This window comes from Seriola lalandi, unplaced genomic scaffold (assembly GCF_002814215.2).
Source record: "Seriola lalandi dorsalis isolate HSWRI2012SDOR001 ecotype SW California unplaced genomic scaffold, Sedor1 jcf7180002054370, whole genome shotgun sequence".
Lineage (NCBI taxonomy): Eukaryota > Metazoa > Chordata > Actinopteri > Carangiformes > Carangidae > Seriola > Seriola lalandi.
In genome coordinates this window covers 327,667-354,468 of record NW_019524923.1, presented here as the reverse complement: position 1 = coordinate 354,468, position 26,802 = coordinate 327,667, and the positions used below count along the sequence as shown (strand labels likewise).

The window sequence follows — 26,802 nt, the reverse complement described above, 5'->3', positions numbered from 1 at the left end:
GTGTTTAAAATGAACTTTTCCTTTCTCAGCCACCACTAGCAATTTCACCTCCTCCTTTGAGATGGAGATGTCCCAAGCTGGATTTAGTGCACACAGTTCTAAAGTAAGTCTAAACGGAATTATTTATGTTAGAGGAAAACACAAATACCACATTTGTAATGTAAAAGTCAGTGGCTAACTGTAAAATGACTGAACCAGACCGAACGACAGATGAGTGTGTATCACCTCCTTAGGTCACAGGGAAGTTTACATGTCTGTAGGCGTTTAGTTTGAAAGGAACTACTAATTTGATGTTCTTGCGTGAGTGGATGCACTGCCATGGATGTTTGCTCAACTAATGAACTCAGTCAGACACAATTCCACAGTGCTATCTCTGGTGCATCTTCAACCCTTTGGTGATTCACTCCAGTCAGTAGAAGTTTCCACACACAGACGGTCTCTGTCCTCTTTGCTCCCACTGCTGCAGACAGTGGACTGGTGCTGTTTTGTCTGTTTGCACGAGAGTGTGCGAGGCAGGGATGAATATACAGCATGAGAGACAGCGAGGAGAGGCTGAATCAGATGCTTGTTCACTACTGTAAAGAACAACATGCTTGCTTTTGGCCCTTTACACACCTCTTGATTTCATTCATTAGGAATTTCCTATGTCTATTTTAAAACAAACATGCTCCCTTCTGTTGCCTCTTCCTGCTCCTGACTCACGTTTATCACCTCCTCAATCACTGTGTACACAGTGTCTGTGCCTGCAGTGGCTCATTCAACCTAACAAAACCAGACACAACCAAACTGAACACTGAACACGTGACGCCTCACTTTACCAGCCAGTAGCGGGAAAGAACCACTTGATGAAGCTCATTGTGACTAATGAGCAGTGTTATGTCCTGTGTGACCCCTCCCCTTCCTGTTAGATAACTCTGTTTCCTGTAGACAAATAACAGAATAATTGATGGATATATTTATGTTCTGATTTGTCTTTTGTCCATACTTTTAGTTTCACTCATTTGTTTACATATACTGTATTTATTTACTCCTCAACTTTATTGGTTAATTAGTCAATCATGTAGTATATAAAATATCACTTATCAGAATTTCTTCAATATATCTTCAAAATTCCTTGTTTTTTTTCTGAGCAACAGTCCAAAACACAAATTAATCCAATTTACAAAGATATTAAAAGAAAGAAACTGAAAAAAAAATCCCCACATGTTAGTACCGGGATCCACTGAATGTTCCTGATATCAGCTCTGTTGTCTCCCAAAGGAAGGTGTGTTACTGGGAGCAGTGGGGGCGTACGACTGGAACGGGACAGTTATAATGAATACTGCAGGAGAAAATTTCATTCCAGAGAAAAACCAGTTTTACGACCCAAAGACTGAAGCTGGGTATGAGAGACTGGCTGGGTACACCGGTGAGTGGACTCAAAATCTTGGAAAATCCTCAAAAAAAATATTTTCTGTCAGCTTCTTTACATAATTTTCCTTATATGTCGCACACATAGAAATCACTTTTCTAGACGATGGAAAAGCTTTACAAATATTAGACCATCATGAAATAAAAAAAATAGAAAGAGTAATAACTGATCTTGTTTGCACATCGAGGTGTCAACAGAGTAAATCCTAAATTCACTTTAGTTGGTTGAATGTACAGTCACTTTATAGTGTTATAGTTGTATTTAATTCTATTTTAGAGATAGAGGGATGCCGAAGAAGCAATCTGACAGAGAAAGAGGAGTGAGGGTGTCAGGGAATTTTAGTTATTTATATTTAGTAACATTTAAGGTTTAAGACAAGTTTTCAGGAGCTTTAAGAAAAAAAAAAAAACAGGAAACTTACATCTACCAGTGAGCTGGATAAAACACAGAGAATAAACACTGTACTTTTTACACTTGCATGAACACTTCTATCTGAGCTAAGGATTTCTGTGTAAAACAGATAAACAAGATCTTTCAAGAGATTAAGAGAAAATGTACAGCCGCAGAATAAAAATAGAGCCTCTCTTGCGTGGAGGTTTAAGATTTGTAATTTGTCTAACTTTGTCAGCAGATGCCTCTCTCTTTGTGTCACATAAATAATACACACAGGCTCTTCTCTCTGTCCTGCTGCCTTTTATGGCTCGTAGAGCAACCGCAGCATTTTAATATCAAGTTATTTAATCAACATGTCATTAGAAGCAGCACTGGTAGGTCCTGGCTCGTGTATTGTAAATTCAGCTGTTGGCATATGCTCATATCTAATGGTCTGACCGTAGACTTTGCATACATAACCTTCATGTCCTTGTCTGATCTGTGAGTGTGCGTGCATGCAGGTTAGTGTGAGTTCCTACCAGCTTTCAGGAGTGTTTTATGGTTTCATCCTCTCAGTCAGATGTAAACAGCTGGCTAAAAAAAACAAAGCCACTAAAAATATCCCACAAAGACGGCCAGAGTGTTTTTCTCATGACATAATCATCAGTGTATGACACATTCCCGGTGATGCCTGATTATGTAGCGTATGCATTGACTTTAATACAGTATGTGCTTGTGTATGCATTCTCCTCAGGCTATGATGTTCAGTCAGCATCCACCCCTCATGGCATGCTTTACATCACGGGAGCTCCACGGTACAACCACACAGGCCGGGTTGTTATCTATCGTATGGCTGGAAAGAAAAACATTGTCGTCTCACAGATACTGTCAGGAGAACAGGTGAGTCTTTCTCAGTTTGACGTCTGGGCTTACCTCAGTGTCAGTGTTTCTGCAAAGAATACGTCTGTCATCAGTTTGTATGAAAAACTGAAAGATGATACTCTGTTACTATTCTAAGCTAATTTGATTCCTGCTTTTGTACTTGCTAATATATTTAAGACAAAGTAAAGTAAGATAAGACTTTATTGGTCCCAGCATTTGACAAAACACTATAACAATAGAAAACAACACAAAATTAAAATGTTGTTTTTTTGCTAATGTGCTTTATAAAATCTTGTGTTTTTTGTTTTGATGTGATGTTTTCTAATTTGTTGATGTGTTTTCTGTTTAGCTGTGTTTTTTTAAATGTTGCATTTTTGGTTTTGCTGTTGTGTTCTCATAGATATTTAAGTGTTTTATGTATATATGTATGTAATATATAATCAGGGGAAAGGTAAAAATACTTACTAATACTTACTAATAAAGATGCACCAGTTTCACCATGCACCATTCAACAACTACAGCGCCCAGGGGTTTTTGACATAGAGGATCATAGAAGTCTCTAGACAAGCTTTTAATGGTTAAAATATAGAAAATGATATCGATGTCACAACCATGTGGATAAAGAATTTGTCCTTGAATAAGCTCAATGCTTAAAGGTTCATGACTGACAGTTGATCTGTGACTCCTGTGCAGATCGGTTCCTACTTTGGCAGCGTCCTGCAGACTGTGGATGTGGATGGGGATTCCTACACAGACCTCCTCTTGGTTGGAGCTCCAATGTACATGGGCTCAGAAAGAAACGAGCAGGGACAGGTCTACGTTTATAAAGTCAACCAGGTACAGCAGACCGAAGATGGGGTTGTGTGTGTCTTTGAAAGTTCAGTTGTGTTGTGTCAGGTTTCTACATGACGTCACACTGAGATTGTAGTGATACACCGACTAATCCACTATCCTCATCTCTCGGTGTGTTATTTTGTTCTTCTTCATTACTAGGACGGCCAGTTTAAGTATGAATTCACGTTGAAGCCTGTCAACCAGTCCTGCTGTACCGCCCACTCAGCCATCTGCACTAACAAAAATGAACCATGTGGCGCCCGGTTTGGCACAGCCATCGCAGCAGTGTCAGATCTCAACCTAGACGGGTTTAATGATGTGGCAATCGGTGCACCGTTTGAGAACGACCACAGAGGAGCAGTCTACATCTATCATGGAGATAAGACATCTCTGAAAGAGAAATTTGTGCAGGTGAGAACAGTTTCAGTACCATACAGGGATCTGCTAGAATATAAGGTAACTATTCATTTAGATTAACATGCTTTCATGCTTTGGTGTCTGCACAGCGGATCCCTGCAGGCGGAGATGGTGAAAAGGTGAAATTCTTTGGTCAGTCCATACATGGAGTCATGGATCTAAACGGAGATGGAATCACTGATGTCACCATAGGAGGTCTGGGAGGGGCTTCACTGTTCTGGTGAGACATGGCCCATCCTCAGATATAAACATTCACTCCTTAAACTACACATTCTACTTGAATTATTACCAGCAGCAGGGCTCGTATCCTAGAGACATCATCTCACATCCACTTGGCATTGTCTTATCCTGGTTTAGACAGCTGTGCATGTCCCACTGGGCATGTAGGCTTGAGACCAACAACTTCCTAATGATCTCTCTGTTAAAAACCCCTGGCTACATACTTCACTGTTGGAGACCAGCCTACAGAATTCAACCCCTAAAGTTTTAAAACATCAGCCCACACCATGATTTAACTTCCCAGGCTGACCTTCTCCCACAGTTCCTACTGGCGGAGGCTCAACTAAGCTGTGTGAAAACTCCGTCTCCCAAGTGGCTTAGAGTTTAAATAGTATTTGGCAGCAGGCGGCTGCTCTTCCTGGACTGCAGGCCTTGTTCAACGGTTGGGTGGAGAGAGAGAGTTGAAGCCAAGTTTAATGCTCAATATGCATCCGTTTCTTGTTCCTTCCTTCAAGAATGCACACGCACACACACACACACCCACACTTGCAAAAAAACAAAAAAATAAAACTACTCATTAATGCAGAAATGCAGAATGGCCCCAGACTCACATAATGCATCTGTGTGTTGTAGATTGTCAAAGTGGAGCTAACCTTACTGCTCTTTATACAGTTTGTAGTTTATTCCAGTGGTTACAAGGGTCACAAGATAAATCTAAGCGGTCGTGAGATGGTTAATGGTGTTGCAAAGAAGAAAAAATATGTTCTGCAACACAAATTTATATTGCATTTATCTTTATTTTTTACTGAAATGTGGTGAAGTGGAGGAAGAAAAAGCAAAAAAAGCAAAGTACAAGCTCTTTAAAATGTAATTAAAGTAGTTTAGTAAATGCACTCAAGTACTAAACTTATTTCATCTCCCCAGGTCCAGAGACGTTGCAGAACTCCGTGCCAACATGACCTTTGACCCGGTTAAAATAAACCTGCAGCAGGCTCAATACCAGTGTGAACATAATGGACGCAAATCTGTGTGTGTGAAAACTGAAGTGTGTTTCAACTACACTATCAAATCTCACAAGCGGGTCTTAAACTCTGCTGCAGGTGAGCCATACAACGCCCTATACTGATCTGCATGGTTCTTGAACAGATTCCTTTGTTATTCATTTTTTGGTTTCTTATCTGTTCTGTCCTGCAGAGATCCGTTACCATTTGACTCTGGATGCTCTGCGTGCAAAAGCCAGAGCTTCATTTATTCACTCGGATGACAAAAATGATCGTAGGATTACCAAGACCCTCACCATCAAAGACAAAGAGAGAAAGTGTGTGCAAGAGACCCTCATGATGTCGGCAAGTACTGTGATCTTTATGTACACATGGGATCAGTTATTGTTTCGTACCTGAAAGAAATCAAACCCAAAGTGTTACACACAGTTTTCAAAGCAGCTTGATACCTTCAGTTTTTTTGACGTTCATTCATGAAAGTTAAATTCGAGTCTCGTTGGAGATGTAAGTGGTGTTTTGAGCCAAAAAGGAAACAGAACAAAGCTGTGAGGAGTCTTATACAGAGCAGGAGGACCTTGGTTCTAACATGAAACAGACCCGTCCTGATCAAAGCATGCCGAGTGCAGCCCCATGTTGCTCTGAGTGATAAATTATCTGGAGACTGTCGGAGAGATTGGGAGAGAAAAGGCAAAAAATTAAAGAGCAAATGAGAGAAAGAGAATGAATGAGAGTGAATGAGGTGTTTTGAGAATGTGACAAAGTGACTCTCCAGGTCAGGGAAGATTTCTACAAGTGGTCCAACAAGCACATCACAGACTGTTCATCACAGCTGACACCTTTAAACGTTGCAGCTACCACACTTACTGTAAACCTGTGGTCTCCAGCAATGTGACATTTAGAGCCATGTGTATGAAATTTCTCTATGCAACCATTCACTGTAGCGATGGATTTTTTCTGATTAGCTGCCCTCAGGCGAGAGAAAGAGGAACTAATCAGTAGAAACAGCTGCTGCAGTTGTGTGTCCTGTGCATGAATACCTGCTCTGTTCTCAGTCTGAGCAGATACTTCCCACATAGTCCAGGGTAGAGGTCATCGAGGTTCAGAAAACTATCTCACCTGAGTCCAAGACCCAAACAAACAGATCTGACAGCAACAAACCAAAAGGAGATATGATGAATTAATCCATTTCCAAAAAAGTGTTTAATACTCAGTGTGTGCTAGAGCAATGGCTCCAGTTTGTTTTAAGTCCACACCACACAGTATCCAGCTCCAAACCAGTTGGAAAACCTCAGATTGAAAATAAATGGGCTCTTAGCTGCTACATTCAAAACTTCCATTGCCTCGTCCACTTCTGTTTTAAAGATGTCTCCAGTATGTCTCTTGAAACAATAACACTGATTCACTGTATTCAGTGCACATACTGTAGATAGGGCACAAACATGTGTAAAAAGAACTTAATGAAATTCACTGGGGCTGGATAAATGGAGGAAAAAAATCAATAACAAACACAGCAGCCTGCAGGCCACGATGCAGCAGTCAGCAAGTGGTAGATAAGCAGTTTATATACAGTGTGATTACTCTTTAAAATGTTTTAAGCAACAGCCACGATCTGTACCAAGCTGCACTCAGGTCAGTAAAGTGCCTGAGTGAATGTGAATATGCAGCCTCATGTTATATCCTTCTCTGGGTCCCCTCTGGGTTTAATCAACATTTGGCACAGGCTCAGAAAGACCCATGTTTATGCCTTACAATGCATACCATACTGTAATGTGAAGCAGCTCTTTCAAACGGTGTCTTCATGTTTCAATAAAAAGAAGCTGTGCGCACTCAGGTTTTGATCAGCCCTCTCTTCAGCTACGCTAGCAGCATCACTCTAGAGAGGGAAACGTCTGATGGTCGATCCACCACTTTGGTCTAGACTGAAATATCTCACCAGCTGTTGGACGGATTATTATGAAATTTTGTGAAGTCAAAGTCTGGCAACTTTGTTGATCCCCTGATTTTTCATTTTCACACAAACTGTGTGTAGATTCTTTTTAAATGAGCTGAATTGATTGTATAAGTGTGAAAAATGGATGCAACTGCCAGTGATGGAAACTTTACAGCCATTTTGCCACTGGTGTGTGAACACTTGTGTAGTTCTTTTCACTAAATGGGAGATTTCACCACTGTCAGATATTCCTGATATCTCAGATTTGGATTGACAGCAAGAGTGTGGTGTTAATGTGTTTTACACAAAAGTTGGTCATAATAGTGACTGAATGATATGACATGAACAAAATAAGTTGAAATTAGTTGTTCTACCCGATTACATGCCAGTCCAGCGTGGTCTGTACACGCCTGTACAGTCCTGTACAGTCCTGAGTAAAGATCTTCCTCATCTTCCTTCATCTTTTATTTTCCCTCTCTCCTTCTCTTCCCCTTGTTGCTTCTCCTCGGCAGACCTGGCTGGATTTCCGAGACCCTCTCATGGTGTCTTTGGAGTTTGAACTAGCTGATGAGGACCAAGGCCCCGTCCTGGATGAGAGCCTTCCCAGATCCATCAATAAGACAGTAAGAAAACTTTATATAAGTTGTAAGAAAAACTATTAAGTGTAACAGTAAGCAGAAGATTTTGAGTCAAACACAAGGAAGGATTTGAACCTTGTCTCAAACATCCTCCATCTGTACATCTTTATAATCCAAGAATGAGAAGTGGGGTGTTCTTGTTTGGCTCCAAGCGCACTGCTGCTACAGTACATTAGCATCTGCAACAGCTGACTGCCATCCTTCAGTGTTTCCTCCAGTCTGCATTAGTGTTTCAACACCAACAGCCAGAAAGAGTCTTCCCACACTCCCACATGCATACTTGTTTCTAACAAGAAGGTTTCCACATAATTGTTCCAATGAGTGATGTGTCCAGATAAACAAGGGAAATATCACATGAAAGTTTTGCTTCAGTGTTAGCAGTAAAGCCAGGGTGTGCGAAATACACGGTAGCAGCAACACCACATCATGCATTCCTAAGCACTGGACCTTGTGTGATCTGTGTATAAGCCCTGACACATCCCGACTCCCTCAGTGTCAGAATCTGTCATAGCAGCAATGTTACAACGTGAGGAAGCTTTATGGGGACCTCTCCTCTTATTGTTATGGAAAATAAGAGATGGGACACAAACACAGACACACACACACACACAGAGAGAGAGAGATAATAGGGAAGTTATCAAATGGAAGCTGCAGTTTTTCTTCTGACATTGTACTGCAGATGATACGTCTTTTCCTGTGAGAGTAGACACTGTTGATGTTAACAGTCCAGTGGGAGTGACTGAGAATGGGAACAAATACGACCGTGACCCCCACACACTCTGCAGGGAAAGGAAAAGGAAATTAAGGTCATTTGAATGCACCCTTTTAGTCAGGGATACAAACAAAGACACAGCAACAGCAGCTTGTTTTGATTCTCATTTCTGTAGAGCAGCTTCTGAGGACTATGCTCATTGTTACTCCAGTATTTTAAAGATCCCCTCCAGACCTCTTTGAAGACTTACAACACTCACTGAATAACACTCGGCACACATAAGGGCCTCTGTCACTAACACATGTCCTGCCACATACCAACGTATTCTGAAAATATACTAATGTTGAACAACATGTTTTGCAGTGCCATTTATACCTGAGGAGATAAGGCTACCTGCATGTTCAGTGTTAAAGTGAGACCAAGCAAGTCATCATTGTGTTTAACTACTACTCGACACAAGATGTTTCTGTTTCACTGAAAAGTCCACTGTCAGTTTAAGTGTGCTGGAGCAAGTTGTCAGTCGCAGACAGGACTGTGAACCTAACTGAAGTGACAACAGGCAAAACACATTTTTGAGTGGAGATTTCACTCTCTTCTTTTTACGTCTCTTACTTGTAGATTCCCTTAGTGGACTGTGGGAGTGATGAGAAATGCATTGCTGACCTCTCTCTCGAAGCGGAGCCTAGTGTAAAAAGGTAAGAATTAGAATTGAAAGGATACGTTCACATTTTTCATGTCTATCTTAAAACAATAGTAACATGCCCATATGTCCATTAGAAGTTATTGGTTGCTGTAATTGTTCCCTCTGTCCATACAGGCTGTAAAGAGATCATATTTATATTGTTTTATTGAAAGAATACAAGTTTTCACATTCAAGTTACTAATTGTTGATTATAGTGTCACTCACAGCACAGTGGTTTGGCCTATTTGCTGCAAACTCTTACAGCGCATGGCTGCCCCCTTGTGGGGGGATATGTGCATCACAACTGAGCATGCTGACTGTTTTCATTTACTTCTGCAGCATGGTGATCAAATCAAAGATGGACAAGATTGATGTGAAAATCAAGGTTAGAAACAGCAAAGACAACGCGTACAACACCAAAGTTGTCCTCAGCTTCACACCCAACATCAACTTTATTAAAGCAGAGGTGAGGTTTTGTGGTGCTCTTGTCTCTGTCGGATATGTGTATACAGTATGGCCTGTGATGTGTGTGCTGACGCGTGTGTTATTCTGCTCTATCAGCCGGAGAAGGAATGCAATCTGAATAACACTAAAGTGGAGTGTGCTGTTGGATACCCGTTCCTGGGAAGCAATGTGGAGGTTTGTTTCAGCGTGCAGTACATTCACCAGACTACATATAATATCTATACAATATATATGGGCTGCAGAGAGTTGAGCAAACTCAAGACCTGCCTTTTTAGTCTGGATTTTAATTGAATTTGATTTATTTTATATTTGTCTATTCATTTATACATTTTAAGGCTGTGTTACTGGTATCTACTCGTATTTATCTGGATTGTTTTCTTTTTATTTCTGGTCGTTAATTCTACTTCTATTTTTTATTTATGGTTTTACTCACTTCAGAACATCTCATCTCTTCCAGCATTTATTATTTTATGATTTTTGTGTTTTAATTGCTCTGAAATGCACTTTGCGTTACGTTGTTTAAAGTCCGATTTATTTGCTGAGTTATTCTTTATTTTTATTACTGCTAATTAAAGGTTTGATCTAATGTTCACAGGAGAATTTGAGGGTGAAATTTCAGATGAATCCCAAACATGTTAAGGAGGTAATTCAGATCAATGTGACAGCTACAAGGTGAGACAATCAGTAGAGTATGTTTTATTCCCAGTTTGAAGCTGTTTACCTTAAATGATTCTGTTGCAAAAATGAGAATTTGCCAATTAATTTTAAACGTGCATTGGAATAGTACAAATCTGTTTTTAATTTTCCCACAGTGACAGTGAAGAGCTGGCCTCTACCCTGAATGACAACACAGTGCTCATCTCGGTCCCTGTGAAGTATCAACCTGGATTCATATTCTCAGTGTGAGTAGCTGTAGTTGTTCATCACACGTCATGTGTTCTGCTCTCCCGCCACGCTGCACTGTAAAAGTGGATACAATATTGGTGTCTATAGATGTTTCATGTTGGACATTTTGATTTGTCATAGCAAGAAATAGCACAGGTGTGTTTCAGGTGTGTTGAAAAGTGAAAAAATCTAATATGATCGTTTTAAAATGTGCATCTTGTAGGCGGCCTGTGGATGAACACATCGTAGTAAAAGAGGGAGAACAGTATGCCACTGTGTTCAATGACACCAGGATGATTGGAGAGGAGGTCAACATCAGTTACACGGTAGAGATCACAACTGATGATTTGATAATGTGAACATAGAGCTGCATGCAGGTGTGGTACGTTCGGTCACTCTTTATCCGTCTCACTCTGCCTCTCCGTCTCACCTCTCTTCAGGTGAAGGAGGCAGGCGATGTGGTGACTCCACCCCTTGACCTTACTGTTACGTATCCTCAACGGTCTCCTCGGGGGAACAACTTGCTGTACCTCACACATGTCACCACCAGCCCAAAGGTATGTATGCACACACACACATGTAGAGATGCAAGTGTATTGGAACAGACAGACACGCCTTCATATCTGCTTTTCCTTTCTCTGCAGGTGAAATGTGACGCAGCGAGGTTGATTAACCCTGATCAAATTAACCCAAGAACTATAACCCCCAATCCAATCAAAGAAACACTTAGTGTCTTCCTGTTGGTGAGTAATGTAGGGTTTATTTCCCAAAGACTGTTCACCTTTCATAAAGCCAGACGACCAGTGAAACCAGACTTATTGCTTATTTCAGTAATTCAGTCTAATTTATAGGAAATTCTATCTCATAAAGAAGGTTTAAATAATTCTGACCTGAGTTGTAAATGGAAACTGATCCCTCCAGACTAACCTGGTCCTGTTTTCAGGTTTAGCCTCTCTAAAGGTTTACCTAGTGTTACAATCAATCTGCCTCTCTGATTTTCACCAGAGTTGTTTGCTGCTCTTAAATGCTGAACTGTGAACATGAGTGTGTTTGCAGTTCATGGGAAATTCATCACATTCTGACATACAGTGAGCTGTGTAATTAAAATCTGAGATCATATCTTTTTCAGTCTTAAGCATCTCCACATTATTCTGCTCAACATATGCACCTTTTAAATGCACCTTAATTGAATGAAAGGGTAACAACCCTATTTATCATTTCGTAAGTAGTATATAAATAAGTAATCAGTGGTTTATTAATGTATTTGTTAACAACTGTAACTCCTCCTGGGGACATCCATAAGTGAAGGCTGATCTTGGTTTGGCCTCCTTGATGAAACACCTCTGTGTGTGCTCCTATCTGACCATGTGTTATTGTTGTGTTTGTTCTACAGAACTGTTCTGCAGACCATGATGTGTACTGTCCATCATTTACCTGCACCCTCCCTGAGGCTCAGACCAGTCAGGTCAACGTCACATTCAGAGTGTGGAAACCTACATTCATTAAGGTGGGTTTTAAGTGATTCATTTTCCCTTGTCGTGCCTCCCTCTGAACGATGATAAATGATAGACTAACAGAGAGTAAAGTAGAGCGGTTGACAGCCAGCTGACTGATGGATGAATAGACAGGAAAGCAAATGTTTAAAGGAGATTCATCTTGCAGGGGGAGTTTTCCAGTGTGCACATGTGTGTGAATGGTACGCTGGGGATCAAGAACACAAACCTGTTTGAACTAAACAGCGGTGGCAGGACCAGACATGTAAGTCATAAAATTTTTGTATTGTATTGTATTTTGTTATTGTCATGAAATACTTGTGTGTGTTTGCATGTGTGTGTACATTTATTATAAGTGTACGTGTCTTACTCAGGTGAAGATCCAGGTTTCGAAGGAGAGCTTAGGAGGAATCCCTATCTGGGTCATCATAATCAGCATCCTGATAGGACTGCTGATCTTAGCACTTGTCATCTTCGCTCTTTGGAAGGTAATATTTCCCGAGTTAGACTGCACAGTGTTTAAAATCTTCAAATATCAAATCACCATGTGTGTGAAATTGTCACTAGTTAAGTTTCCTGCGCAAATTTTATGTGACTGTCAAGAAAATTGGCAAAAGAAAATGTGAATTAATGTGTGTGTCCATCCACTGCTGTTATGCAAATATTAGGAGTGAGTTCATTGGGATAAACAGTAGGTGGTGCAGGGCAGAGTAACAAGATGATCTACAAGTGCCAGTCGAACCTGAAAAAGAGTAAAACAATGTAGAAAAGCTGATGGAAATATGATTTGTGTACATCATGATTCATTCTCTCAGTCACTTTCCTGTTGTATTTTGCTTTTAGCGATACACCAACTTTACCACCGAAGCCAAGTGTTTGGTTTTTTTTTAATTTTCAGCGCTACCACTCAGGTTGTTTTTATGGAGGCATTGAAAATGTCCACAAAAACAGGTTGATGGATCACTTACTGCAGAGCTTATAGAATCAGAAATATGCCATTTTTTCGAATAGTTCAACATTTTGGGAAATATGGTAATTTGTATTTTTTCTGACAAATGAGAAGATCGATGCCACTCTCATTTCTGTAAGATAGATATGAATCTACAACAAGGACATGGTTAGCTTAGCTTAGCATAAAGATAGAAGACGAGGGGGAAAAAGTCAACCGGGAACCTCAAGATGATGAAGAGACTTCTGTCTTTGCCCCCTGCCAAGAAATAGCCCCACACATAACAGCAGTTATATACAGTAGTATGTTCTATACACTTGACTCCCATAAAACCACAACATGTTGCTTATATGCATCTGTTTTTCACAGATTAAACAAATCAGATTTGACATGTTAATTAGAAAGCTCTGGGGATAGTTGCAAGTGGATTTTTTTTAAACTTTTGGACAAAGCCAGGTTAGCTGTTTCCAACTGTTTCCAGTCTTAATGCTAAGCTAACCCTCTCTGTAGCTTCATATTAACTGCATACAGATATGAGAGTGGCATTGATATTCTCATCTACACTAACTCTCAGCAAGAGAGGCAATAAGCATGTTTGCCAAAGCTGTTGCTTTAACACAGGCAGTGAATAGTTTTGTAACTGAGTTTTCTGTTTCTCCTCCAGCTGGGCTTCTTCAAGAGAAGAACCAATGACTACACAAAGGACGAAATAATGGACTGAAGTATCCAGACAGCAAGCAGCTCTGTGAGCGACTGCTTCCAGAGCCATCAGGTCGCACAAGTGACACAGACAGTTGGACACACAGAGGAGATGCCAAGACCCACAAACACCTCAGCACTAAGACACAGGGGCTACCTGGAAAACACAAGTACCGTTCACTGTTTCCTTCACAAGTCTGGGTTAAATAATGTTTGCAAATACTTCCAAACTCTTGTTCTTTGCTGCTGTCAGCACTTGGCTACAACACTGGGCCAATTCAGATGGTCTCACATACGGAGAGTGTTCAAAGAGAAACTTCCCTTTAATTGTGTAACATCTTCAGCACTCACTGTGTGAGTCTCCATGCAAAACAAATGCTAAGAGGTAACTGCAAACATTGTTTGTTCTTGGTCATCTTCTTTCTAAAGTAAAGCCAGGTCAGTCAGTTCAAGAAGAGCAACCAGGAAGGAGGAAGACATCACTTACCAGGCACCTTTTGGCAAAATAGCAAATATCTGTATTACATACAGCAGTTTTGCAAAACCTTCAGAGCTACAATAGCTGCACTCCAGCTTTAGAGGAAAAGAGCACTCAGGTTTTTCAGTGTGAACATCCAAAGTCGCCTCACTTACTTTCTATATCATTACAGCAGCAATGTCCAAAGGTCTGTTTGCTTCTGAGACAATATGTGAACTTTTTATGTGTTGGAGCAGTCTGTCTGATAATTTAGACTCTTGTGTTGCTTGATTAGTTTTTCAAAACACTGTACCTTTTAGCGTTTTATATCATTTTGTTTGACATTTTTGTTGAGTTTTAGCAATACGACATGGCACATTCTTCATCCTTAATGTTAAAACGTTGGCTAAAGACACTGACCTGAACACAAGCTTTTTACTAAACAAAGGTGCAGCCTGTATGCTTTTATTTTTTATACTTTTGATCTTAGTTAACCAGTTCAACAACCAAAAAGTCTTGTCCCACCTCCTATGTTAAATGTTTGTAATTAGTTTCACCTTGGTTATTGAGGGATACAGAGAGCTGCACCTTCAAAATCCAAACCTTTGATTGTACTGTAAATATAAGTAAGTCTTCAAAAATGTAAAGCTTTAAAATGTACAGAATTGTGTTTGCTTTAATTCGTGTAAATTAAGAGATGTTATACACAAATCTTATCTTTTTTTGTGTGTGTGTGATCAATGGTCAGAGAACATGATTTTGCTCAGGTGCTACAAGTATCATGAATGATAACATTAACATTTGACGTACAGGAAAATTATCTGGCCTCTTTCATAATTTCAAAGCTGATGCAAATATGTAAATATTGTTATATTTTGATGCGAAAGTGAAAGTATAATTATTCTGTACTGAAACTATACATGAGATGAGGGTTTGTATCCACTACTTTGGTTTTAAGCCTGTTGAATGACTGCGTTTTGAATGCAGAGGCTTTAACATGATTGAGTTGAGATACGACTGTAGCATACTTTGTGTTCAACCTTTTTAATTTGCAAAATAGAGGGTAATGTTCCTCCACCATAGAAATATACATGTATGTGTCACTATTCACCAGCAGTTTTCTCTGTTACCCTAAAGTAAATGGGACTCACTGCTAAATGGTTTGTTATGTAGACAAGCTACAACATGTACACAAAGCATTGGTATACTGTAGGCTCATTGTCACCCTATATGCGGTACAAAGTACCATACAATTCATTCAGGTTTTCTGTCTCGTTTTTGTTTCCAGAAGTTGCACGGTTACACAGTATGTTAAAAGAGATTATATTGTGTGTTGGGGAGACTGAGTTTCTTCTTCTTTCTTGACTTTTTTCCTCATTGTTGTACAATAAAGCTGAGGGAAGACAGCAAGAAGAAGAGCTTTTGAATATTTAAATACTCCTCAGCACTCACTCTCCACTGTTAACATGAAGCACATGTAATAAATTGTATGTACAGAATGTGTACCTGTTGGTCATTTTAAGATTGTACGGCTACATCAGGCTTATGCACGAGGATGGAGTCATGAGTCTCTCTTTGTCCACTTGCATAGAAAGAGGTAGTTTCTCAGATCTTACCCTCTGGTAAGTTCTGAGAAAGAGTCAAGATGAGAGTAAGGCTCAAAGTGAGAGTTGTGAGCTCCATCCCAGCCTTCTACACTGCTGTGAAGTCTTCATTGTAATGCACTGGTTTGTCAGACTGTATGCGTCCTCATCAGCACAGAAATGAAATGAATCTTATGTACAAAAATAAAGACTTTTTATGAAGAAGGTCTTGATCATCAATTCTTTTGCTTCCATTTTTCTGTGAGTCAAGTAATTAACACACAGGAAACCTCAGACGAGATCTTATTATTCCATCACATGTGTACTGTTAATGCCACAACCAACAATTGTCTTCATTGTCAGTACATTTGACAGTTATATTCTTTAATTATTAATTGATTGATAATAGTGAAAATTTACCATCATCATTCTATGACACTGGAATTAACATATTCGAATCCCTTGTTTTGTCTGACCAACTATCAAAAATACAAAGATCGAGTTTTTCTATCATAGAAAACTCTGGTAAATAGCAAATATTGAGAGGCAAGTGGATTTCTGGAACCATTCCTTTAAAAAAAAAAAAACAACAAAAAAAACAAACAAAACTTAAATACGCCTAATTAATACACTATCCAACTTGTCAGTCAATTGTCTGTCAATCAGTCAACAACATCATCACCTCCAAAACCATGCTGCATAGTGCAACACAGCTCAACAGCACCACACACTACATTCTCCAAAATGATCCCCCTATCGAATCAACACCTCTGTAAAATAATTAAAACTTGACATTATAACCATCATGAAGATAGGATTAATTTGCAGGACTGTTGCATTAGATTGCATTAGTTTTAACTAGAAGTATTTGAATAAAACAACTGAGTGTAAGGGCTAATGAAGGTCAATAGGGACCCCAACAACTAATTTTTGCCCAGCAGAAGCCCTAAGTAGAATATTCTCAAATTGCCATTATTGGGGGTCAGATTCCTGCAAGGCAAAAATAAGGGAAATAAAGTCCCAACCTTCCACTGTGTATTGTAATGTAGCAGAGCGCCGCCTGGTGTTCACCCGCAGCATGCAGCGATAAGTGACACTCTGGGAGGGGAAGCAGAACAAACTGTAAGCTGCTGGAGGATCCATCTTGCTCGAAAAAGAAACGAGGGTGAAGCATTTTCCAGTTTAGCATCTCAGAAACTGTATCGGTCCCCCCGTTGAGCGCGCTGGGGAGCCCGAGGAAGGGCTGTGTCGCTGCTTGTAGGATGTCCCGACATGAGGGTGAGTTGATAAACGGGTCCACGGCGCCGGGGGTTGGAGCTACATTACCTGAGCAGCTAGCTCCTCTGCTAGCCTTGCTAAGTGCTTATTCAAGTCAGTGGGGGTGGGGGGGTTGCTGCGCTTTTCGCGGCTTGTTTTCAAGCTTGTACCAACATATATATATATTCGCTGTCAGCAGCTTTGGTGTACATACGTGTATCATGTCTCCTAATTCGAGGCAAACAGTTACAATGATACGGCAACATAGCGCTTAGCAGTTAGCCGTTGCTAGGTGCTGCGTTACCTTACGTTAGCTGGGCTAGCAAGCAGGCTAATGTATGCTAACATAAGGAGTCGTTAATGTTGCTTATACTGGCGCTCATAACCCCACACTATGATATACCCTAATGTAGCTACCATCATCTTATGCTTACATCTGTGCTAATTTGAGAGCCCGTGGCTCTAATGTTTAGTGTCCCGTCCGGTCATATAACCTGCTGTTGTTAGCGAATGCACTGTCATCAAGAAGAAGACAGAAAGTCTGAGGCCTCTCTCCATAAACCAAGCACTAAGTTAGCTAGGTGGCAGGCTACTAGCCAGCCAGGGTTAAGTTACGGCATGTTTAACTGCAAACCAGATGGCAGTGTAAATTTGATTCTTTTCGGGAACCACGTAACGTTAGTTGTAGCAGGAGGCTATCCTGTTTTATCTTCTCATAAGTTGCTGTGCTGTTCTATAATTCAAACATGGCCACAATACGGTTAGTTACTCCTAGTAGGACCAAATGGGTAACTTACTTGTTTATAGAGGGACAATCAAGCAACTTGTGATTAGTTAGTAGAGGCCAGGCTAGTTTGTGCTTGTTTCCTTGTGTATTTGAGTTTTATGTTTACCAGAGGAAGGCACACTGTGTTTATATCACATAGGTGATTGATAGTGAGACCGCTGTAAGACCTGCTGTAGTGCGACCTAGCCTTTAATCAACATATAGAGCCGATAGCAGCATATTGCCAAATAATATGTTTGTTTAGGTCTTGGTTTGCTTAATAAATGTTACCTTTGTGGAGTTTTTTCTTTGTTAATATTTCCAAGCTATTTGTTGCAAGAGGTCAAATTAGTCAGAGGAAATTCCCTTAATACTTGCTTAGGTACTATCATGGGTTTGCCAAATAAGGCGTTTTCCCTAAAGAAGAAATGTCAGGGAGGCAGGAGTTGGAATATAGTGTACAACGATAACTATAATGTCTCATAGAAAATTACTGTCTGCAGAAAACTAAGCCAGTGTTTGAAAAGTTTGTCACTGTGATCATGTTGTAAAGAGTGAACAAGCAGAGAGATGCAATAATATTTGATATGATGACAATAGTAATAAACTATATCGAGTACATAGGAGTAGATGACATGTCTGGAGCTCTGGTTGGCTCCACTTTACCTTCTTTTTCTCTCAACTTGTGGGGTCATGCAGATCTACATGAATACAAATAGCAGTATGGAACCTGAAAATGTGTGAATGTGCTATAAATGTGTAACAAAAGCTGCAATGAAAACAGCTTTCACATGCTTCATACGTTTGTGTTAGGCCTCAGAGCTACTTGTGAAGTTCACTGGAATGCCAGAGTTCTTCATTGCTGGCGCTTGTGGGTTGGTGCCACTCCAAAACACATGTTCATGTAAGTGAGACTGGCCTACAGATAGAGATTGCTTTCTCACTGCCAGTCTCACAGGCACAGTTATAAGGAATTTGTAACTTTATTGTCAGGTCCACATGTTTGACTTTGCATTCTTCTTCTCTTATTTACAGGTGTGAGCTGTGATGCATGTTTAAAAGGGAACTTTAGAGGACGGCGGTTCAAGTGTTTAATTTGCTACGACTACGACCTGTGCGCATCGTGCTACGAGAGCGGAGCCACAACAACGAGACACACCACAGAGCACCCCATGCAGTGTATATTAACCAGGGTAGACTATGGTAAGGACCTAGCTGAAAGCCCAGGAAGAAACTTGCACGGCTTACTGATCACACACAAATTAATCACACCTGTGTCGTAGCCGGCTTTGTTACAACAAATCATCCAACATGATTGCAGTTATGATTAAATTGAGCCTAATTTTGCACTGCGATACTTTATTAGTGTTAATCATTAAACTAATGATTTAAAAACAATAACAGTTGCTGTGTTTACTGTCTTCTTGCAGACTTGTATTATGGAGGAGACACTTTTTCAGTAGAGCAACCCCAGTCATTCACATGTCCCTACTGTGGCAAGATGGGCTTCACAGAGACGTCCCTACAGGAGCATGTCACCTCAGAGCATGCAGAGACTTCCACAGAGGTGGTGAGTATACTGCACACATTAAGGAACCAGGGTATGCATTTACAGATTTTAATTTTATGAAGTAGTCTCAGTGATGTTCATAATACTTTCAAATGTTGTTTCTGTTGCTTTGAGCAGCTCCAGCAGCCTAGTTTAGTTCTGCCATCCACTGATATACTGTATATTAGAGTCATTAGATGGAGTGATGTTTGTTTTTAAACTCTTCATCTGCCTGGATCACTACAGATCAGTGTGCTATTGCCGTTTAGCAGTACACTTCAGTCAGCTAAAATGACTTATCAGAGTACACGTAGAGGGCATTTATAGATTACTTGTTGTCAGAGAATGGTTTATATGATTGTGTCCTCTGCTGAGTACAATGAGCAAAGCAAGGCAAAGGGTGAGGCTGCTGCTGACAGTGCTGACACATGCTTGGCAGGCCAGCAGGTAGTCTCTTGGACAACTACTGATGGTTAAAAAAGAGCCCCTTGAAGACCATAGGTAGAGCCAACTAGTAATATTTGGGCTCCAGTTGCTCACCAGTGCCACATGAAACTAAGTCACTTCACTGCAGAGACTTCCTCTGTGGATTGTTTTTGTTTTTATTGGACTCTGTTACTGATGCCATAGCAGAGAGAGTGTCAGCAAATCCCATGAAAAGACCAAAACTAACACTGTCCCAGTTCATCTCTCAATGCTAACACTCTCATTCCCACTAAGGATGTAAATCTTTAAAGGAAACTGCTTACACATATAGTTTCACTTTATGAAACAGCTAAGCAATTTTCTAAATCAGCTGGGCGATGTAGGTTTTTATCAAACATTATTCAAACTACTACTGTGGACTATTTTCAGATGTGGGTGAATACACATTTGCATTTACAGTAGCAGGATGGTGTATGTGGGATTGAGTCAAAAGAAACTACAGCGCCCGTGTAATTCTGGAACATGTCATCTAGTGCAACAGAGTGGCTAATTAATGTGTTTTTAATAGTTTTGCACAACAATGTGAGGAATAAATTGAATCAGGCTTTGGCTACAGGATGAATTGACTATTGGTTTTGGTCTTGTTGTGGGCTATATTGCCAACAGGAACAAGACAGTAGTCAAAGAGGAAGTGTTTTTATTACCTGTTGCTGTGTTTGTATAAGGCAGCTAAGGTTGTCATTTTCTGGGGTGTTGCATTGTGAATTTGATGCACTGTAGATACTGGTGTTTATGTGCTGTGATACGAGCTTGGTGAACAAGAGAATGAAGTACGTAGTAATTGCCTTAATGGACTCATTTGCTTTGAAATTTTCAGTTTGAATAAAGTTTGATGTGTGCAGATCCCTGACACATGTTGGAACAGGTTTTTTGCAGTTCAATGCACAGTAGTGCTGCATTTACACTTTTCTTCTTTATAGTGTGCTTTATTCAGGGATGCAATTAAGTATTGTTTTCATTATCGATTAATCTGCTGATTATTTTCTTAATTTAGTTTTGTCTGCAGGATGTCAGAAAATAGTTAAAAATCCACATTATTTTCCCACAGTGCACAGGGACTTAGTCAGATTGCCTGTTTCATTTGACCAACAGACCAGAACCCAGAGGTATTCAGTTTTGGCATTCAAAGTTTTGTTTGAAAAATTATCAAAATTGTTGCTGATTAAGTTTCTTTCACTTGTCACTTGATCATTGCAGTGCTGGTTTGTTTTTGTTTGGTTAACCTTTGGTGGGATTTTATTTGTATGATCTCAAACTTTTGAGGTTATCATCAGTCAAATGATACTACAATGATATTAAGAAGTGCACTTACCAGACCCCTGTAGCCTGCTCCTCATCCTATTGAAGCTACTATTATATTACACCCAAATCTCTGACCTAACTGTTGGCAGTCGAGTTGCATTTTGGGTTATATAGGAGCCAGGTTTTGACAAGGAAGAAGAATATGGAATAAAAAAGACAATATCTCTGGTTTTTCTCCATCAATTTTGATCCATTTTTTAAAAAAACTGAGTCCCTGAATTGGAGCAGTACTCTTTTAACTTCCTTTGTTGGGTATTAACAGTCCTCTGTTGTCTAAACCTTTAGTACGTAAAATAGCTGTTTCAGACTGGTTAAGATCCAACATAATAACAATGAAACCAGGTCAAATTTGACTCTGAATAAAACTGACAATATTGCATTGTACGTAAATATTGTTTCGTTGTGGAATTATGGAAGCAACAACATTCTGCTCAGGGAAAAAGCATCTCAAACAGAAACTTCTTGCTCTCTCTTATTTCAGATCTGTCCAATATGTGCTGCCTTGCCAGGAGGGGACCCCAACCACGTCACAGATGACTTCACAGCTCACCTCACACTCGAACACAGAGCACCAAGAGATTTAATATCCTTTCTGTGTCGCCACACACTTGTGTCTACTTAAAGATGTGTTTACATATATAGTTCAAATGAAATCCAAATAATATCACCATATACAGTGTCACATTAATGCATTTACCCTTAACAGTCCATGTTTATGATGAGTCCAGCAGTGTTCGACATGTACGCAGGATGTTCCACCCTGGACGAGGACTGGGTGGTCCCAGAGCACGACGCACAAATATGCACTTTACTAGCGGCTCCACAGGAGGACTTTCATCCTCCTCATCACAGAGCTCCACTTACACCCCCAGTAACAGAGAAGCAATGGACCCAATTGCAGGTGAGAATGAGTGGTTTACTAATATTCTCTTCACATAATTATAATATATTATATCAGAACCAGACAAGAAGAGACAAGAAGAGTTAGATCCTCCACTAAGACGCTCTGCTGGTATAGAAAAAACAAAAAAACAACCATGTATACCAAATATGTAATACTTTACCATCACATTTTAGTCTTCGGGTGAATATGTATCCAAAATTGGTGAAACCTCTTCTTTGTGTAGATGATTTATATGTGTTGCTAACATGCCAGCATTTTTCATCGACATTTTGAGTGATACTGAAAGCACATTGAATACCAGTTTTTGTTTAGTCATATTGGCCATGTTGTACTATCATATCTGAAGAAATCTCTGTATTCTTCTTTTCATCACCGTCCCTCACATCATCTTCTTTTGAAATCATGACTTATTTAGAAACAGCTAGCAGTGACGCCTGTTTTTGTTGTGTCTCCTGCAGAGTTGTTGTCTCAGCTGTCAGGTGTGCGGCGTGCGGCAGGGGGGCAAATAAACTCGTCAGGTCCTTCAGCCTCCCAGCTCCAGCAGCTCCAGATGCAACTGCAGTTAGAGCGGCAGCAGGCTCAGGCAGCACGACAGCAAGTGGAGACGGGACGCCACGCGACACGACGCAGCAACAACCCGGGCAACACTGGCACCACCATCCCTCCACCCAGCACAGCAACTGCCAACACTGCCACTGTGGGTGAAAGCAATCCCTCGTCCTCGTCCCAGAGCTCCCAGTTCCTATTAGCACGGTGAGTGTGGCCAGTCATTGGTTTCATAGTTCATTGCATTGTTTATATGAGTTGATATGGTGTCAAAGAAAACTCAATTTGAGTACATGTTCTTTTGATGGGTAATTCTGTCTGCACCTTGGCATCCAGGTTCATAGTAACGGATGTTCATATGGTAGAGTTTTAATGAGTATGATAATAGCTCCCCACTAAAAGACCAGAATCAACAATGTGTTATTCCATCTTTCAATACTTTCCCCACCTTGTCTGTGGCAGTCAGCCCCAAACCCAATGGTTCCTACTTAAAAACAGGTCACGGATATATGCTTACATTTTTTATGAATTTTATACTTACATTTTTTTAAGGCTAAATAATTTCCTAAAACATCTGGCCACTGTAATATGTAGCAAATTGCTCAGACAGAAAGTAGAGCATTTATTTGGGGCTGTTTTCAGCTGCTGATTTAGTACAATTGTACAGTATTTGCTGGATTGATCCAAAATGAACTACAGTCCCCATGTAATGAAGTAATGAACATGCTAACTGATGTGTTTTTGGACGACAGTGGCTACATCGACACTACTGATCAGGAGGATCAGTTAATATATTACCAGACTTTATACTTTAAATGTGCAAAATACAATGTAATGAAGGGTTTCTGTTGTAAAGCAATTAGTCTCTAAAGTTACAGAAAGCCAAGAAGCTAAAGGCAGTATGAGAGCTTGGAAGACATTTGTAGTTCTTATAACCACCGACTGACTTGTGTAATTAAAACGTTAAACTGTAAACGCTGTCATGAATGACTCGTGCAGATTTAGGTGACAACATTTTACATTTATATCTATCAAAGTGATCAGAGGCTCCTACCTACTCTTAAATCCCCAAGTCAATTTCAGTCGCCATAGAAACAAACCTTAATTGAAGGACCCATTTGTAAAAACATTACTTTATAGCTTTTTATATCTTCTAAAATGAATGTTAACCATTTCTTCAGGTTGAATGAACCTAAGATGTCCGAAGCAGAGCGGCAGTTTCTAGAAGGAGAGCGTGCAGACCGCAGCCTGTTCGTCCAGGAGCTGCTGTTGTCCACGCTGATGCACGAGGAGAGCTCCTCTTCTGACGAGGACGAGCGCCGAGACTTCGCCGACTTCGGTGCCATGGGCTGTGTGGATATCATGCCTTTAGATGTGGCGTTGGAAAACCTCCAGCTTAGAGAGAGCAGCTCCACGGGGAAGGAGCCTCCGCCGCCTCCTCTTTGATGTCCGAGCATCAAGCAGACTGTGTCCTCTCTGCTGCAACTGTCAGTGATGGGCAGCAAACAGCAGCAGTCCTCCCTGGCCTCACCCTCCTTTCTCCCTCTATTTTCTGAGTTTGTTTTTTGGTGATTGTAATTTCGGGCCTGTCACCATTTTTGTTACATTGTAAACAAAAATAAATGAGAGCAAGTGGGATAAATGTACGAGTGCGCAATAGCAATTGAGTGAGCGAGCGAGAGAAGAGAAATATATAAATATATATATAAAATATATATGAAGTTGATAATCAATCCACATAACTTTTCTTTTCTTTATCAGGTAAATGTTACAGGCAGCTGTGGCAGACCTTTGCTTCCTGTGACATGCAAACGGCTCTTCGTATAAATACTCCACATTCAAAAGTCAAGAGAGCATAGGCTCCTCTGATGAAGCTGCTGTGTGTGTTTATGACTATTAATAAATAAAAAGTGCTTGGATGGGTTACCATAACTACTGCATGCAGTTATTTGCAGCGTGCATGACTTTTAATGACCTAGTCATTGAAACTTTTTTGTTTTAAATATCCCAAAGCTTTCAACTGTTTTTAAATGGTTATTTCAAACAAGGTTAAGTATTGAAAATTGAGTAGTTTACAAAACTGACATGCAAAAATTGACTCTAACAATATATGTTGTTGGGTTTTCTTTGAGTGAGTATATATAATGAAGAGAAAACCTTTGGGTTCTACAGTAGCTTCTGAAGAAATGCTGCAATGTGTGTGTCTCTCAGCTCCAGATTGCCTTTTCTCTGTGACGACTGTCTGAATATATCGGTGGCTGCAGAGCGACGACTACATGCATCAGATGAAAACAGACCTTGCCTCTGAAATTTTCCTAGATGTTAATATTTAGTGATAAGCTGTTTAGGCACAGTATACTTTATAATTTATAGATAAGTACAGATGCCCAACTCTATCCATTTTTCCCTCACACAGTTTACTGGCACTCACTCTGCTCATGCACAGTGTCAGACCACATGCTCTCAATGGTTTGTATGAATTTCTTTGTTGGGTAATAGGAGCTCGAGACTTTCCACACTGCAGTTTTTTTTAAAGAGAAATCATTCGTATTTTTTCTGCTAGGGTTAGCACTTTCTATTTATTCATGTTTGTTTTCTGACTCTTGAGCCTTGATATGAATCATGCCACCTTCATGCCTATACTTTTACCCTCTATGTAAAATACAATGAGATGTATATTGAATTTGTGCGTTAACTTTCATAATGGTTCTAAGACATGGGCAGACTTTTTTTTTTAAATGTAAATTTAGAATACAATAAATATAAACTGTGCACAGCTTTTGATGAAACCAAGAGACCGTCACACCTTCTGCACTTTGTGATATTGTTGTGATTCCACAAATGTTTGTGTACATCTCTTCAGCATCACTTTAATTTAGTCTTTTAAACACTATATAAACATTGACTGAATAGTTTATAACACACTATAATGTGATTGTAAGCAGACATAAATGTACAGTAATGTCTTTGTCACCAACTATATGGACACCCATAATTATAATTAAATATAAAGGCAAATACTGTACATTAATAAACATTTGCAAATGTCCTTATATGTGCATATAAAGTGTGTTATAAACTATTATATGTTTACATAGTGCTTATAAATGCTAAATGGGGAGGGGGATTAAACTAAAATGCCTTGAAAATCACAAGACATAACATATAGCATGAAAAAATATCGTATGAAAGCACACACTAAGTTAGAACACATGCCCCAGTTGACATGATCAAAAGCGGATAAGCAAAATCAAAATGTATTGATCAGTTGATTAGTATTCAGTGACAACGTTACATAACTGGGTGATGTTAATGAATAAGAAACAAAAGGGGCGTTCTCATGTTTATTCTCCCCACAGCAGACACACTGAGGTGTCCCTCACAGGGAAGCCAGGCCCCTCAATAACACATGAGATACATCCACTGAAGAAGACGCCCTTGATGGATGGACCCAGCAACTGTCCCACCAGTCTGTCCTCACCTATGGACGGCCTGCACAGTGGAGCCCTTCACAGCTAGCATTGCAAAACACCGAGGTACGTCATACAGTATACCATGTAGCTTTCTGTATGTGAACTTATTCCTGAGTGTCAGCTGAGAAAAATAACACCATAAAAAATTTTATATACATAGAAAATAATATACTGTCCTGAGAACAGTTAAATAGCTGGTGCCACGTTTGTCCTTGTGTGTGTGTGTGTGTGTGTGTGTGAGGTTTTTTCGGGCAGCTGTCCTTGTCACTCCTCAGTAGTTATTGTTAGAAACAAATGGTGTCTGTGGGATACCTTCCATGACACATGTTGTGCTGCTGGTTCTTTTTAAAGTAACCCAGCACCAAAAGCAACAGTGAAGCACAGTTTAAATGTCAATCACACTTCAGGAGATAATCTGTTGTAAATGTGCATTTGTATTATCAGCTAAATGTACTCGAAAAACCTGCAGACAAATTGCCCCTTTGACTGACGTATTATTGTATATGGCATCATTAGCATTGATACTTAGTGGGTCAAGGTAGTTTTAACTGCCTTATACAGTTGGTGTTATATTAGCCCAGTGGTTCCCAACCACTCACAAACAAGTCACAAGATAAAGTTCAGCTTCACAAATTTGTACTTATTCTTCTCCTCCAATCTTTTCTGAAACATTTCTGATAATTAGATGAAGAAGAAACGTTGTTTACAGTGTGTTTTATAGTGTTAATATGTTTTTAATATAAAATCTTAATCTGCAAAGTAACTAGGAGTGTGTGATACCAGGTAATACCATTGCAGTATCACAGATACCAATACTGATAGCAAATGTTTCATCAATACAAGTGATTTGTATTATTATGTAGGGGAGAGCCTTGGGTCATGATTATTAT

At 39.9% G+C, this 26,802-nt stretch overlaps 2 protein-coding genes across 2 annotated transcripts in view; both read left to right on the top strand.

The window, feature by feature from the left end:
- The window catches only part of itga1 (integrin, alpha 1), a 47,854-nt gene extending 32,000 nt beyond the window's left edge, over positions 1–15,854 (top strand). The window contains exons 10-30 of the mRNA XM_023408654.2: positions 30–103; positions 1,261–1,408; positions 2,538–2,683; positions 3,359–3,502; positions 3,659–3,910; positions 4,006–4,136; positions 5,060–5,235; positions 5,330–5,481; positions 7,579–7,689; positions 9,035–9,111; positions 9,438–9,564; positions 9,660–9,737; positions 10,159–10,235; positions 10,376–10,465; positions 10,672–10,774; positions 10,889–11,005; positions 11,093–11,191; positions 11,842–11,955; positions 12,111–12,206; positions 12,316–12,429; positions 13,555–15,854. Coding sequence (XP_023264422.1) covers positions 30–103; positions 1,261–1,408; positions 2,538–2,683; positions 3,359–3,502; positions 3,659–3,910; positions 4,006–4,136; positions 5,060–5,235; positions 5,330–5,481; positions 7,579–7,689; positions 9,035–9,111; positions 9,438–9,564; positions 9,660–9,737; positions 10,159–10,235; positions 10,376–10,465; positions 10,672–10,774; positions 10,889–11,005; positions 11,093–11,191; positions 11,842–11,955; positions 12,111–12,206; positions 12,316–12,429; positions 13,555–13,611 — 2,483 coding nt within the window. The 3' untranslated portion in view covers positions 13,612–15,854. The remainder of the gene's footprint in view (positions 1–29; positions 104–1,260; positions 1,409–2,537; positions 2,684–3,358; positions 3,503–3,658; positions 3,911–4,005; positions 4,137–5,059; positions 5,236–5,329; positions 5,482–7,578; positions 7,690–9,034; positions 9,112–9,437; positions 9,565–9,659; positions 9,738–10,158; positions 10,236–10,375; positions 10,466–10,671; positions 10,775–10,888; positions 11,006–11,092; positions 11,192–11,841; positions 11,956–12,110; positions 12,207–12,315; positions 12,430–13,554) is intronic.
- Positions 15,855–16,715: 861 nt separating this feature from the next.
- On the top strand, positions 16,716–25,234 carry kcmf1 (potassium channel modulatory factor 1). Its single transcript, XM_023408688.1, has 7 exons — positions 16,716–16,907; positions 18,688–18,855; positions 19,083–19,222; positions 21,471–21,572; positions 21,707–21,890; positions 22,352–22,646; positions 23,621–25,234. Exons 1-7 carry the CDS (start codon positions 16,892–16,894, stop codon positions 23,883–23,885), a joined length of 1,170 nt encoding a protein of 389 aa, XP_023264456.1. The 5' UTR covers positions 16,716–16,891; the 3' UTR covers positions 23,886–25,234.
- Positions 25,235–26,802: the final 1,568 nt, after the last annotated feature.

Bases quoted from the DNA above. Each gene is read 5' to 3' on its own strand.
- kcmf1 (XM_023408688.1), top strand. The intron at 21,573-21,706 runs ATATCCTTTCTG...GTCCATGTTTAT, and splicing joins ACAGAGCACCAAGAGATTTA to GATGAGTCCAGCAGTGTTCG. The intron at 21,891-22,351 runs GTGAGAATGAGT...TGTCTCCTGCAG, and splicing joins AGCAATGGACCCAATTGCAG to AGTTGTTGTCTCAGCTGTCA.